This window comes from Sminthopsis crassicaudata, chromosome 4, assembly GCF_048593235.1.
Source record: "Sminthopsis crassicaudata isolate SCR6 chromosome 4, ASM4859323v1, whole genome shotgun sequence".
Taxonomy (NCBI): domain Eukaryota; kingdom Metazoa; phylum Chordata; class Mammalia; order Dasyuromorphia; family Dasyuridae; genus Sminthopsis; species Sminthopsis crassicaudata.
Genome location: NC_133620.1, coordinates 397,048,508 through 397,065,376, shown reverse-complemented (window position 1 = coordinate 397,065,376; position 16,869 = coordinate 397,048,508). Strand labels below are relative to the sequence as shown.

Below are 16,869 nucleotides of genomic sequence, written 5' to 3'. Positions count from 1 at the left end.
GCTAAATACTTATTTGGCCAAGCATTTAGGATACAATGATTACATATAATAAGGCTAGAAACAGCAAGGTATGACATAATTGAATTGCATTAACAATTTCTATTGACTATTGCTCTGATCTTAAAATCAGTTACATGAGAAGAAAATGCAAGAATATAAATTCTAAACAAATATTTATCATAACCTTATGTTGATAACAAGAATTTGTCCCAATGAGTTCATATCCAAGTAGATATTTCATAAGTGAACATTATTCATACAAATCAGTTTGTTTTTAAAATACCCAATGCAAATACACTCATATACAGAATGTCTAATTCCACATAAGAGAATTCAAGAAGTTAGCAGTTAAACTTTTAGAAATAAATCCTACCAAAGTATGGATGACATTCACAGAAGCCCAGGCTAAGTTTGATTATTGCTCTTTCCCAACCTTTTCGATTCAAAGGGGCTAGCTTTGCTGGGTGTGTCCTAACAGCAGGGAAGTCCTGTCAAGGTGGGTGGAAATAAGATTAGTTAAATCTGTTCAGTGGAGTTTATTGAGAGGCAGTAACTGGACCCCAACTCTATAGCTTTCATTCCCTTTAGGCGTCCCTAAGAGAGAGAGAAATAGGACAAAAACTTTTATTTTGCCAGAGCTGTGCCATGACGTCTCAATGAGCAATGCTTGGCTTGGGTGTAGAGCTCCAGACAGTGTCAATCAAGTCCCAGGAAATTGAGCTGTCCCACCTCGCTGATAGAGGGTGGGGGTTTGTGTTACCTCATGAACAGGAAGACTGAAATAGAGGCAAGAGCAATATTGGAGTAGGTCTCTAAAGAAATGACATAATCATCAAGACAGCATCTTGATAAAGAGATTCCCATAGCTTGGGATGGGAGAGGCATTCTGCTATTCTGAAACATAAGATCTTATCAAGTATTCTGATAAAAAGGCAGGGGGAGGTTTTACAGAACTAAGAGGCAGGGAAACTGAGGCAGGATTGAGGCAGGATAATTAGGTAAACTGAGTCAGGACAATAACTCAAATAAACCAGACTAAAACTAGAAAATGCAAGGACTTGTAGCAAGGACCAATTTCTCCCCAATAAACCCAGAATTATTAGCATAGAACAGCACTCCTTATTCAGAGAGACACACAAGCCTCCCTGTTTGAATCTCTGCAGTTGGGGGGCATCTCAGCCAGAGATGGACAGTCTTTAGGTCTGTGGTCATTTGTGCATTTAACTTAGCCTCTGCTGTGTAGCAGTGCTCAAGGCAGTCCTGCTGCCCTGAGAGGGCACCCCAAATCTGTCAGAGGCTCCAAGAGAGAGAGAGACAAAAAATGGAGTTTGAGTTTGAGAGCTTCATTCTCTCTTTGTCTCCTTGGGTAGGACACATTTCTGAGTAAATTATGCAATTAGACCAAGACAGGCCACCCAAAACCATTAGAGTCCTGATGTTGAAATGCTGAAATAATAATTAAGGAACTGGGGTAACAGGGGTGGAGAAACATATCAGAGAGACTGCCAGTCCTTGGACAGGTGTCTGATTTTTGCTTGTTTCTAAAGAATAATCCCAAAGACTGAATAAGGGATTTCAAAGTTAAAATATAATCTAGTAAATTTTAAGCAAAGAGTAAAATAGTTTCCAATTCAGCCTGAACTTAATGAGATAAGACAGTTTTTCCCAATTTCCTGACCAGCTGAAATCTCAGTTTCCTTCCTCCCCTGTTTGCAGAAATTATCAGATTATATATAACAGACTAGTAAATTTCCTGAAACAGCAATAGTAAACAGTTTTATGCAGCGATAGTTAAACAGGTTTATAAAGCAATAGTTAAACAGTTTTATATAGAGCAATAGTCAGTTTTAGCAAGTCCCCCAGTTTTGACAAGTCTTAAAAAAATAGATTAATTTGAAAGCCGGCCTATCTCACTCAGAACCTTCTCTGATGGCAGGCTTTTCTGGCGAGATAAAGGGATTAGAAATGCCTTGGAAAAGAAGGTCTTTTGTCTCTAGAGACAGAGTTAGACAAAAGGAGAGCTTTTTCCTGAAAAGCAAGTAATCTCCACGGGAGACTTTTGCTCACAGCCCAAACCTGGTCTGGGTGCCCTATGTTTTAGAGATAGAGTGAGACAAGGGTAAGAACACAGATATTCTTCCTGGAAGCTGCTAGAACTCCTAAGGATGAAGATTGGTTCCGAGAGACCTGAAAAGGTTAAAGTTAGTTTTCGGGGTAACAATTTTTGGGGTCCCCGTACGCACCACCAAATAATGAGGGAAAGGAAAGTGAAGCCCTGTTTGTCGGCACATAGATAATCCCACGAGGCGCAGTGTCCTCTGTAAATGAATTTACAGACCCGAAAACCTAGATTGATAAATAAAAGGTTTATTGTAGAAATTTGGAAGTAAAGCTCAGTTAGAAAGACACCAGGGCCAGAGGTGGCCGCTAGGCAGGCAGAAACCCTTACATAGTCAGAAGGATACCTGTGTTGGTGGGGAGGGCTCCTGCAAAGAGGGCTTGGCCCCTTTTATACCCAAAAGGAGTTGGGCGGTACCCAAGTTCTTGGCAGCGTTTTCAGTTAGCTCATATCAGGTGAGGGCTGGGGGAAGCTGAGCTGATGGTGGGGCTGGGCCCGGATATTCAAAAGGGTGCTTTTGACCAGGATTTGTGAATCAAGGTCAGCCATGGGCAGTCAGAGAGGAATCTTAAAGGAACCTCAACCCCCATCAGGATGACTCAATTCAATACCCATTCTCAGCAGAAGATGAGATCATTGCCCCATTCCCCAAAGGACTTTGAGGTCACATTTGGGAAAGAAATGGAACTGGTTGGTGAATGGACCCAAAATACCCAATGTCTGAATGGGTTCCCTGTATGGAGTCCATTAATCCTGTGAAGGGAGAAGTCCCTGCAATAGTATTTGGCACTTAGGATGGAACATCAAGTTAAGACTTAGGTTAATATTATTGAAAAAGAATATCTCATAAACAATTCAGTTTGATGATGCTTGTCGAATGAATAGAATTGTAGAGGCTTGACAAGCCATGAACAGGTAGGTACAATTGTACCGTTATAGAGAAAGAGGATTTTATGGAAATGCCTAACTTGGAATGATGTTTGGCTTGTTACAAAGGCTAGACATCCAGAAAATGCAGATCAAAGAGTAAGTTGGTTATGCATGTAATAGGTATAGATCTCTTAGGAAGATTTGGAATCAACTTAAGAACTTAAGGCAAGTGATGAACACCAGTGCCTAGGCAGAATTGGTAAATACTCTGTAAAGACTGTGAACAAAGAGCAATTTCTCTGTTTGTGCCACAGGTTGCCCCATGCCCAGATAGTACCATTCCTTTGGGAAAACATGAATAAATTTCTCCTGTTCCCAAAATAACATTCCTAGGGAGAATTAATTGCAGTGCTTTGTGTTACCTTTCCTTTCTGTGAGGGAATAAACCAAACTATACAAGCTCCTTAGCTCTGGAGATCAATCATCTTGGCTCTCATGGCAGTGTGAAGAGAGTCCAAAATCTAGGGACTATAGTGATATGTATTGAGAGTAGCTCTGGCAGTTTCTCAGGTATGAGCAAACCCCAACAAACCTTGGGTGATATTGTGGAGATAGCACTCTCAAACTGCTTTGCCCAGGAATTGAGTGTGCCAATCCAACTGGCTATTCCTTTTACCTTGGCATAAATAAGAAAGACTGAATCAGGAACAATTGAGTCAAGGATAGTGATTGATGACTTCAAAGCTAGAAATGTAGTTCTGGATTTGGGTCATTCCTATTCTGGTGACTAAGTATTATTGGATAAGTTACACCAGAGAAGAGTGAAAAGAATAACAAAATAGTTAAGATGTCACTAGCAGAATGGCATGGGAAAATAGAGTGATTCTAGAAAGGTTATTGGCAGGAAGAGAAGAAACATGTGTTACAAATGGAAACTTCACTCCTAGTACAGCCCTATCAGAAGAATTAGCAGAGAATCCAGGAATTAATTATCTATCCTGTGTAAGGATATCTGTGTAGAGGTTGATAAGACTTTTATGAAATGGTATGTACAAATTAGCCAAATATGAAATGTTAGAAAAGGATGTGGAAACCAAATTATTAAGAAGAAAAAAGGGGGAAATTTTGAGAAATGGATGGGCACTTGTTTTCCAGAATTATGAAAATTAAATTAGAAAACTGAAATCTACATGGACATCAAGGACTAATCAAGAGTGGAGTTTATCTTCTCCCAAAAGACTGTAAACTCCTTGGGTACTGAGACTGACTTTTGTAGTCAGGGTGGCCTGAGATTTGAAAAGAATCTTTTGTTCTTTGCCCTTAGCCCTTCATTGCTATAATCCCTCTTCTATAACATCCAATTAATGGGAAATCAGGAGAGGGACTTGTGCTTCAGGATAAGGAAATAAAAAGTTGCCTTTTGAGTTTCAAAAATGTATTTACTCACCTAGACACCCATTCTTGCAAGATTATAAAATCTTTCCTGCATTCTTCAGTGAGTCAGTGAGTCAGTGGAGTTCTTGGTTAGATTTTGTTTCTTATAGCAAAATTCAGAATACAATAGAAATTAGTAACTCAATGTTTCATAAAATAGAAAAAAAATGTTACCTAGGGTAAAACTCCCTGTTTAATAAAAACTTCTGGGAAAATTGAAAGCAGTCTTGTAAAAATTAAGCTTTGACCAACACTTTATACCATGCTACAATATATTCTAAATGAGTACCTGAAAGTTCATAGTACAAAAAAAAGATAAGAAATAGATCATATATTTCTTATAGCTATGAATAAGAGTTGTAACCAATATATACCATATTGCATATATACACACAGTATCTATAAATATATATCCCCACACATTTTGTTGTTGATGTTCAGTCACTGTCTGATTCTTCATGACCCCATTTGGGATTTTCTTGGCATAGGTAGTAGAATAGTTTGCCACTGCCTTCTCTAGTTCATTTTACAAATGAGGAAATAAACAAATTTGGTTATGTTACTTGGTTAGGGTCAAATAGCTAGTGTTTGAGGATTTGATTTGAACAAAGAAAATTAGTCTTCTTGATTTCAGGCCCAGTGTTCTACCCACTGGTTCACATGGATGTTGCTGTACAAACACACACACATACTCACATATACATACATATACTCACATGTATATATAGTTATATATAATGATATTATTCTAGTCTATTCCACTGATATCTCTTATGAGTATGTATATATTTATTGAATAAATTTAAAGTTGTTCTTTTAATAATTGATTCTATTCTGTAATTGACTTATTCCCCATTTTGTCAAGTCCCATTTCTCAGCTTTGAAGTTAACTTCAAGTATGTGGTCTTTTCTTATCCTGATCAGCTTAAAGGCACATATAAAGATAATGTTATTATCATTCATGCAGCTAGCTTCTGAGGCATCTGCATGTATAAACCCTAACCAGCTAGGCCTAGAAACCCTCCTAAAGAACAATTCTTGGGTCCTTATCCCTCCTTGTACAATTAGAGAAGGTTAGATCAAGAGGTAGATCAGTTCCATAAAATAACAAACATTCCTTTTCATAGAGGAGTGTGATCAGTCATACCTGAATGCCAGCCCATTTAACCCCCTCTTTTCTCCTTCCCCCTCTTTGCCCCAATAATTATTTGTTATGTATCTCCCAACTACTCCCCAGACTTTCCTGAATGTCAATAAAAAGACTACCCCTTCTCATAGAGATCTTTTGCTTTACTGACATTGCCAGAGTAACTCACTTTGTTAACAGCTTTTTTTTTTTTTTTAGGTCATTGTTAATAAACAATTTTGCTAAGAGAATATTTTCCTTTATTGCATTTTACTCACTGGAATTTTGGATTTCCCACTAAGAATGAAGGAAGGACCTTTTTTTGGGGGGGGTCCTGATGAAAATTTTCATTCAACGAGAGTTTCTTTTAGTGATTGTGAACCCTTCAAACCCAAACCTCTGGACAAGGAGGTAAGCATCCCATTAGAACAATTTTGTTTACATTAGTCTTGGAGTGATATTTTGTGTTAAAAATTGCAATTTTGTCTACCTACATGTGTTTAGGAATACTGATTTGTGATCAGTGTGATAATTTGAAAATAACTTGGCAATACAAAGTAAAATTTTTTTCTCTAAAAGAAGAACTTCAAGAGTAGATTGGAGTTAATTTAAAAAGCATGAAAGGAATTTCCCCCCCCCCCCATACTTGTATAAATCAAGTAGTTTTCTTTTCAGTGGCCTGCCTGATAAACATGGAAAGTGTGATAAAACATGGTCTCTTGAGACATCTAGTGATCAAACTGAGAATAGCAATATGTTGTTATTTTTTTTTTTTTGGATGCTAATTCCATTAAGGATGTTTATTTGTTAATATGATAATTAATATCCCTTAAATTTGTTTAAGGAGCAAGATGGTTTCCAGGTTTGGTTCTAATAATTGTATATTAACTGTCCTAATAATTGATTCTCTAGTCAAAAGGATTGAATATATTGGCAGTTGCACTTAAGAGTAGAAGAGTAAGACACTGTGAACACAGCAGTACAAATCAAGAGTCAATAGTGGAAGCCTACATCTTCCCAGGAGATTTCACTTATGCTAAAAACATCTACATTTCTGATTAACTCACAGGTTTTTTCTTAGCCATTAAATGACTATCAGTTCTGGCCTACAATTTGAATATCATGAACAATCAGAGGAACTCCTGCTAGAATTTCCTAAATGTTTGTTAGGTTCACAGACTATGAAACCATGAGCAAGGCTAGTCAGCTAACTTACTGTAGTCCCTCAGAAGGGATTCCAAAAAATTATTAAACCTTAGAAGGACACTTTGAAAGACCTTTTCTACTATTAGTGACGCCAGTATCCAAATTGGAAATTAAACTAGTAAAAAATCTTTTTAACTTTTCTAAACAGAAGAGGTTAATTGTTCATTAGTAGCATATTTACAGATGCTACTGCTTGTAGCTAATCCTCAGACTTTTTTTAAATTAGGGTTAAAATATCCTCTTAAAATTTTGAATAATTTTGTCAATTTATGTGCTCTCAAATTCAAATAAAGTTTTATCCAATGTTATATGCAATTATTACTGCACTGTATACTGCTCAATAACCTCTTAATATTTTTTCAGATAGCAAATATTTTGTTTATGTGGTTAATACATAATATAGAAAACAGCCCTAGCCCTGGACATCCTGATAGTTAGTTTGCATGATGTTAGTTGAGTAATTGTTCTTATTTTTCAATTTTATGACCTTTGGCAAAATTGAAACACTTCTTCCATGTCATTTTATCTGTTTCTGTGCTTGTGTCTCTGCACAGAATGTCTGTGCCATATTTGTTCTGTGAGCTAGATTTTGTTACTTGAAAAGATTTCTTAATTCCTACTTTAAAAAGGAAAATAGCCTAACTTTTTCCTGTGGACCCCAGTTCTGGCCAAACTGGAGGCTGCAGAAAATAAGCTAATTAATCAAAATTATGGAGCTGAGAAAATGACAGCAGATTCTCACAATTTTGAGAGATATTGATTAAGAAATTTGACAACAATTTTGGCAATAAATAAAACAACAATTAGGAAAATAATAACTTTTTTGCTAACCCCTCTTTGACTTCTATCTTGTCTGGAGTCTGCTTCTACTCCATGGGGAAAGCACCTCAGATAGGAATAAGGGTGGACCCTCTCTACAACCTTGATCACTCAGCTGCTATTAGTACAGGTAAGCAAGTGAACAAGTTTGAGATAACATCAAAGGAAAATTAGAAAACAAAAGTAGGAAAAGGAGATTTGTTGGATTACTCATTGCTTGAGTCCTAGTAGCTATAGCCATTGTTACTTGACTTGATGTTTCAGTTACAGCTCTAGCAGAATTTATTCAGACTGCCCAATTTGCAAATCTATTAGCAAAAAATATATCACAAACTCTTAAAGAACAACTTAATATAATGAGTTAAAACAAGGATTAAATTTAATGGAAAAATCATGAATGGTTAGGGGATCATGTAAACAATTTGGAAACTTGATTACAACTAACTTGTGATTATAGATTCATTCATGTATGTGGTAATTCTATATAGATGGGATAATGATATCACCAATGTGACATGGTTTCAAATAAGGAACAAAATAAATGAAGCTATGCATAATTCCAACTTCACTTGGGGATATATCTCGGCTGCTTTGGCAAAAAAAAAAAAAAAAAAAAAAAAAAAAAGACAAAAGTCAGGTTCTTGGAATTGCTCCAGATAGAAGAACAAACCAAATATTTGAATGGTTAAAAAAGATAAATTCTGTAAATAATCTGATTTTTATGCTTTTGCATTTTGTTTCTCTTGCATGTGTTATTCTTGTACTCATTAGCTTAGCCCCTTGTGCTTTCTGGTATGTCTATCAATCATTGTCAACTATGGGAACTGAAATTCATAGACTTCATCTTTTGAATAAAAAAGGGGGAGATATAGAGGGCAAGTATTGAATAAGTCCATGAATAGCAAGAGTTTAGTCCATGTATTATTTGAGACCTGCTCTCTGTTAGGGAGAGTAATTCAAATTATTGGCTCACCATATCCCTAATGATGAATTATAAAGACATACTTGATAAATTTAGGATAATCGTGATGGAGAATGAATGTGACAGAGAAGGCATTTTAACTCTACTATTTACCCCTTGACAATGAATTAAGGACATTCTTGAGGTAAATACATTCATATGATAATTTCTGCTATTTACTACTCTGTTAGGACAAGTACTTTGGTATTGATAAACATCACAACTATTTATAATTCTGTTGGCAATGATGAACATTACAATTATACAATTTATAATTCTGTGTTGATAAGTACTTTGGTATTGATAGTTAAGGTGGATAATGAAATGTCAAAATATGGATTGTGCATTAACCCTAGAAGGGATATACCTGAAGGTAGCTAGTTAATAATGTAACACTAGCTTAAAGAGTATATAAACCCTGGACCTCAGATTAATAAATGACAATTGCAAAGTATATCTTCTGCCTGGCCTCAGATATTCATTCACACTTTTGGTATTCATTGGAGCTGGACTTCACAAGGGACCAAACTCTTTAACTAAATTTAAATCATCTGATGCCGTCTGCCTGTCTTTTTCTGCCCTCCCTACTTCTTTAGCCTGTTTTATCTTCTTCTCCCACTTTTTTATCCCCTCCTATACCTTTGTCTTCACCCCTGACTTTCTCCTCTATCTTCTTTCCTCTTCAGTTCCTTGATCCTCTTTTGCTCTTTTGCTCTCACACCCATCTACTTACTCTGCCATGACAGTTTCTATCCTTGTTTATATATCTTTCTCTGCCCCATGCAACCTTTTTGAGCTACCTCTCCTATCTTGAGTAATTTCTACCAGTTTTAGCTCCTTCTTCACCACCCTTTCTTCTGCTTTCTGATGTTCCATTCTACTCATCCTGGTCTTGAGGCTTTAAGTCTTAAGATTCCCAAAATTATAAGGGAAGCTTACAGACATTCTCCCTCTTCAAGAAACTAATAGTCTTGATCATAGGGGCAATATCATTATTTTTAGACAATATAATTCTTTCAGGCCTTCTTACCTCTGCACTCTAAATTTGTTAAGGATGTAGCAGCTGTGATCACCCAATTTCAGACCATGTTAGGGAATATAATTCATCAATATGGGGAGAATTTAGTGATTTAATGAATATCTTAATTTTTCTTTGGAGAAAGACAGGCTATTATAGTCAAAACAAAATAGTTGATTTCCTGGGTGGCATGGAATGAATATAGAGCATGTTTATGAAGAAAAAGAAAAGGAGTACAGGGAAAAACAGGAGGACAGACAGGAAAGTAAGAAGGAACTAACTATCATTATTCCAGTACAGGTAACTTCAGTTTAAAACATTCTTATTCTCTTATAGGCTGTTTCAAAGATGTAATTTTACATCCTAGTTACATCCTGTTTTCTTTTAGTGGAAAAAAAAACAAAAAACAATAAACTGTGTCCCGATTGTATTTTGGGTCCAAGGAAGCCTGGTCCCAGTTTGTTATAAAATTGATATGTATTTCTTGATAAATTGGCATGCATAGAACCTTGAAACTTGGTTTCAAATTTCACCTATCACAGCAATGATGGGAAGCTGGTTTAGGAAATATAACATGAATGATCCACATATAGAGTTGTCACAATATTTGAAGAGACCCTGTTTCTCAGAGCTAAGTTAAGTTTAACATTACAATAATCCTTTGAGCTTTGGATGATGTCATCCTCTGACAAAGAATATTGCTTGGACTAGCACTAATTATTCACTTCAGGATTTAAGCTCTCCTTATTACCCAGAACCATCCATCACATGTTCACAATCCCTCCTCTGCAGAGTGGCTACAACCCCCAAAAGATTTGAGACAATGGCTTTTTCCATTGGATTTAACATTGGTATTGTCCCGAGAAATATTAACCATGAGAATTATCTAAAGAGCTGAGAATGATTATGTTGTGGATAAACCATTTCATGTACATAAAACAGCATCAGCAGCATTAAGGCCTCCATCTATGAGGTAGGCATCTGCCTGCCTGAAGGTGTTGTTTTCCTCACTGAAATTAGTCACACTTCTATTTGTGTCCTGCTGCTACTGTCTCTAGTCCCATTCTGCTTGAGCTCTAGTCTCTCACAAGTTAGAGACTGGTTCTGGTCCAGTTGACAAGATCATATAAAAAAACTGAATTTGAACACATAAAAATATTAATAGGATCAAGTGAAATAATGTATGTAAAATGCTTGGCAAACTTCAAAGTGCTATATTAATGTTACATATAAAGGTTTAAAAAAAGTTTTTACCCTGGTTGATAATACCACAGAAAGCATTCACTAGGACGATCCACATATAAAAAGCGTTCTTCAGCTTCTGCTCTCTAGAAGAGAGGAGAGATAGGATTGAAACATGTTCTGAATTTATTTTGTTTTGTTTTGTTTTGTTTTGCAAGGCAATAGGGATTAAGTGATTTGCCCAGAGTCACATAGCTAGTAAGTATTAAGTATCAGTGGGGTAGATTAGAACTCAAGTCCTCCTGACTTCAGGGCTAGTGCTCTATTCATTGCTCCATTTAGCTGCCCCCTGAATTTTAAAATAAAAACAATATTAGGAATAAAATCTTAATTCTTATTTTATGGATGAATAATAGAAGTAATAGAAAAACCAATTATTTGTGTTAACCAAAACAGTCATAGTCAAATTCCAAAATGTAATTAAGAAATCTAGAAATTACAGTACTTAACTACAGTTTAATCATTGGTATGAAAAGCAACCTCTTCATAAATAATAAATAATAAATAGTTTGATGTTGACTATTCTCCTCTTTTCCATAAGACACCATTGAAGAGATGTGAAGGAACTGGAAAGAAGTAGGGGAAAAAATAAGCAAACCTTGGAAAGTAAGAGGAAGGAGTAGTTCTAATCTGCTTGGAAACCAGGTCTCAGTCTGCTGCTTTTAAAAAGCCATGTGACTTGAGGCAAGTTCTTTGTAATGTTCTATTTCCTCACTTGTTAAATAAGGGAGTCCAATCAAGTAACCACTAAGGATCCCATATTGTATTATTCAAAGTTAGCCTTCCCCACAGCAGGCTAAAAAACAAAAACAAAAACAAAAACTAAGAGGCACTATGGAATCAAAGAAAAGAAACAAGGGAAGCATATGTATTCATTTTTTAATACTACCAATCATTAGTTCTGTGATTTCATCAATCTGGGCCTTCCCTCCAACCATATAGATCCCAATCCATCCACACCTCATCCTGTGCAATTTTTTCTTGCCCATGTTCTTCCATAGATTCTCCATAGAAGATTTGTCTGAAATTTCTACAAGGTCTTTTTCTGCCACTTTATTTTCTTTCATGGCCATAAAGACAAGTATCTTCTAAAATGTATCTTAATGAAAGAAAGTTACATCTTTGAAATTTAATAAAATTCTGATAATACTTGTCAAAGCAACAAAGTATTCTATATATGCAATCTCTCTTTTCACTGAATGGATTTCTATGTAATTGTAGTTTGTGTATATGTGTGTGTGTGTGTGTGTGTGTGTGTGTGTGCCTGTGCGTGTGTGTTTACTAGGTGGATGAACTTCTTATCCATAGATGCAGGATCTCCTATATGTTTGATATGAAAAAAATTCACAAATGAATAAAATATAAAATGATTACTATAAAACTAAATTATCTTTATTCGACAAACAATGTTAGGGAGTAAGGAGAATCATTTACGGTAAGGAAGAGGGTGACAACAGAAACCAAGAATTCTTTCATTCTTTGTCAATGGTACCTTAGACATTAATGAATCACCAGTTGGGGGATTCAAAAAGAAAACTTCAAAGCCCTTCATTCGTATTAGCTAAATATTAAACAAACAAGCAAAGAAATAGAAAGAAAACAATACTCATACCTAGTTGGCTTATTTCTTAAGTCACATAATCTGTTCACTTACCCGCTAAAAATCAAGAGTGCTAACTGCAGATGGGAAAAAATTCTCAATGCTTAGGTACATGTGGTTGGTACCTGAAATTAGATATATGTTCCAGTGGGTGCTCTTTTGTCTACCATGATTTATTAAACCAAAACAAAAAAGAAAAAAAAGAAAAGAAAAATACAAACAGGATTTAGAATTCTATAGCAGGAAGGCAGAGAAGATTCCCATTATTAATCTTGAGTGAATGAATAAAAAGCATTTCAGGACTTAATAGAGGCTAAGCAATGTGCTAAGTGCTAGAGATTCAAATAGAAAAACAATATAGTTTTTGCACTCAAAGAGATCATATTCAAAAAAAGGAGAACATCAGAATAGCACTTTAACTACAGGGCTAAGCTTTCCTTATATATAATGGTACTAAAATGCAATGTAGCTACCCACCCCTTAGCCAAACTCCCAGTCCAGTCTTTGTATATCAGTGAAACTAGCTGTGCTACAACCCAGGGAACCTATTAATTTTTATGTGATTAAAAATATATATAAAATAACTAAAATACTAAAGTACAAATACTTGTATAAATCTCGTATAAAAAATCTTGTATAAAAAATTTTTAAATTCTTAGCATATGAGTATTGTCAGCTAGAACAGAATTGACCTTTAATCTGTGGGTGGCACAAAGAAGTCTAGAGATAGTAGAATTAGGACACAAACAGAATTTTAATTAATTTCAGATTGATGAACACAATGCCTGCAGCCCACCTCTCATGTGGAGGGCTTAATGCTGCAGATGGTGAGGCTGCTCAAAAAATTTATTGTGTATATATTGTGTCATATATACACAACACATACATTCTTTTGTTTTTAGATAGTTCACATTGTTAGCATTTCTTGGGACAATAAAGATGTTCTCAAATCTCATGACAACAGGCACTGTCTCTAAAGTTGCTGGGGGTCATGGCCACCTTATGAGGCATAAAACCAGAGTTCTGGGAAGATAACAGGAATGCAGTATCTGTCAGTTACAATGAACAGGTATTGTGAGCATATAATGGATGGCCCTAAGCAATAAGGGCAGCTAAATTCCTCAGTGAACCTTTGGTGCCAGTTCAAGCAATACACATTGTTAGTGGGTGATGTCATCCAGAATGCAAAGGATTGTTGTTATGTCAAGCTCGGGGCACAACCAGCTTGTTGGACCTTAGCACTGGGAAATAGGATATACCCAATATTTTGCATTATAAAGTAATATAAGTTCTCATATTTACATTACAATCAGTTATTTCCTTATAGATGAAATGCAATCATGCTAACATTGAAAAGTTATAATTATTCATGAGAAAGTCATTATAAGATTTAACAAGTAAAAACTATTAAGATTTAAAAAATCATAGTTAAAGTCAACTTACTTTACCATAAACTTTGGGTCTTATGGTATGAACACCTTGAACTGAACAGATCATTATTGTGTTTTGTAAACTAAAATAAAAAGAAAATTTAAAAACTGTTAAAACACTTTCTTTAAATTTTTATATGAACATCTAACATTTATTGCAAATAAATGTGTGGACTTGACTAGATGATCACTAAAATTCTCCGCTTTCAGCTCTAAATTGAAGAACCTTTGCTTTTTAATTTTTTTCCTTTCATTATTATGATGAAACTAACATATTGCAACAGAAAATGAACATTTCCCTATACGCATATGAAAGTAAGAATCCCTACGACTTATAACTTGGGCTTTGCTTTGCTTTTTTAAATTATTGTTTTAATTTATCAAATGGAAGGAGAAAATATATATAATTTAACTAGGTCAGAGATAAAACTCTCTACTCTTAACCCAATCATTATGATTTCATTAATAATTTCAATTCCATAAATTGCAGAGAAAAGACCATGTGAACAAGAGCACTACAAATCCTTTATAATTTTTTTTTTCATTTGATTGCTGATAGCGAAGCATCTTCTTTTGAGATCTGCTTTTTCATGAAGTACTTTGAAGATTTATCTGTTAGGTAATGGTGATTCTTATTAAAAGAGAAATTTATTGATAATGTTTTCCTCTAATTAATTATTCCCCTGCTGATTATAAATATGCTACTTTACATAAACTTTAAAATTTTATATAAACAAATTTGTCTATATTATCTTCTGGGATGCTTTCTATCCTTTTCCTGGTCAATAACTGTTCCTTCATTGATAATTATGAAAGCTATCTTTCATTGATTGCCTAAAGTGTTTATGATATGAACTTTTATAACGAATTCATTTTGAGCTTATTATGGTATCCAATATAAAGTATTCCTCTAAACCTAATTTCTACTAGACTGCTAAATTTTTTAGTAGTTTTTCTTAAACTGATTCTAGAAGTTGTAATTCTTTGGTTTATACCGAGCACTATATTCAATTGTTTCTGGGTCATATATTCTTAATATGTCCCACTGAACAAGTTTTCTATTAATTAGTACCAGTATATTCTAAATTTGGTACTACTAAACTCATAGTTTAGTACAGTTTTGAGATCTAGTCTTGAAATTATTTTCACTTTTCATTATTATTTTCTATAAGATTACTGACATTTTGTTCCATTAGATAGTGTTTTTTTAAGGTAATACTTGAATCATTGGATTGTAAATTAATTTGAATAGTATTCTTTTTGTTATATTGTTGTAGACATATGTCATAGACTAACCATAAGCAGTTAATATTTTTGCAGTTATTAAGGTCTGCTTTTATATTTGTGAAGAGTGTTTTGTGACTATATTTTTGTCTTTCCTTTGTTTCAGTAGCTAGATTCCCAGATTCTTTTACAAAATGCTCTTTTAAATGAGCATTTTCCTCCTTCTAGTTAGATTTGTTCTTAATATACAATATGATTATTTTTACAGATTTCAACAGATCCTTCTACTGTGGTTAAACTGTTAGTTTTTATTTGATTTTCTAGGGATCCTTACTGTCAGTTTGAAAAAGTGATCACTTTTATCATTGCCTATGCTAATTCGCTCTCTTTCTTTTTTATATTTATATTACTAGATCAAGAATTTTTAGAATTATAAGAAATAACAGTGATGACAAAGGATAATTTTGCTTTACCCTTGATCTTACTGAAAAGTCCTTATATTTGAAAAGTCCTTTTATTTTTACTCTTTTAACATTTCAAATCAAACATATGCATTTTTCTAAAAGTTTTCTTCTGCATCTTGATACAATTGTGTGATTTTTATTGTCATTTTTATGACTATGTTCTTCTATATTGATAGTTTTCTAATATCAAGCCATTCCTGCATTCCTGATATAACTACAACCTGATTGTAGTATAGAATCTTTTAAAAAATAAGTTGTCACAGAATTGTGATAGTATTTTAGTCATTATTTTTGTACTCATACTAGAGATGTCAGCCTCTTTTCTTTATCTGGTTTATCTCTTAATTTAGATACCTCTGTGTTGAGGTAATTTGTTGGATACCTTCTTTCCTAATTTCACAAATAATTTATATAACATTGAATGTTTCATAGAATCCATTAGTAAAACTACTACTTGCCCATGGAATTTTCCCCCCATTAGGAATCCCATCTTCCTTTTTTTTTTTTTTTTTTTTAATTTGTTTTCTGAAATGTTTGTCAATTGTATTGGCAAAGGGGTTATTCTTCATTTGTTGTGTATTCTATTTTTTTTTCATTTTTCTAATGCTAGAAATTCAGTTTTCCTTTCCTTTATTTATTTGTTTTTGCAAAGGCACTTGAGGTTAAGTGACTTGGCCAGGATCACATTAGCTGGTTTTGTTGGTTTTAATTTTATTTTTTCTCCATTTTTTTTCACAATTTATGTTTTTTGTTTTGATGAAGATTTTAATCTGCTGACTTTCTAATTTTTTAGTTGACCATTTTGTTAATTTGTTCTTTAGAGCATTTGTTGACAAAATTACTTTACATATATTACTCTTATTTGATCTTTATATCAACTGTTGCATTAGTAGGGCTGAATCTCTGCTTTCCTACTTTAAAAGTAACCTTTGTATCACAGTTCTCAGAAGTTCCCTTCAAATCTTGGCAACCCCACCGCAAAATAAATCTTAAGGTTCATTAAATACAAGTATATGCAATATATATATGTATATACATATATACATAATCAGTTTTTATTATAAAAATTCTTACGTTCGATTTTTAACAGAACAAACTCCTGGGGTGTCCCATTCTATAAAATCTGGTCCTTCATATTCTAAATGGATCTAAAGAAATATAAAATTGAAAGTAATGTTTATAAAACAATTTTAAAGACTTTCCTTATTTTTAAGAATCTAAATCCAGGTTAGTCTTTTCCTTCTCTATCTCTTAGATGTCTTACAAGAGTTGGGTATAAAAAAGTGGTACTCAAGATGAAAGTTTGTGACATCAAATATTAATTCCAGAGTCATCAGAATAATAGCAATATTTGAA

General features: G+C 34.2%; 1 protein-coding gene across 1 annotated transcript in view; it reads right to left on the bottom strand.

Annotated features, from left to right (window-relative positions):
- LOC141539577 (cation channel sperm-associated auxiliary subunit epsilon-like) overlaps positions 1–16,869 on the bottom strand; it is a 195,247-nt gene that overhangs the window by 134,872 nt on the left and 43,506 nt on the right. The window contains 3 exon segments of the mRNA XM_074262549.1: positions 10,808–10,881; positions 13,839–13,908; positions 16,588–16,661. Of these exon segments, the coding sequence (XP_074118650.1) occupies positions 10,808–10,881; positions 13,839–13,908; positions 16,588–16,661 (218 nt within the window).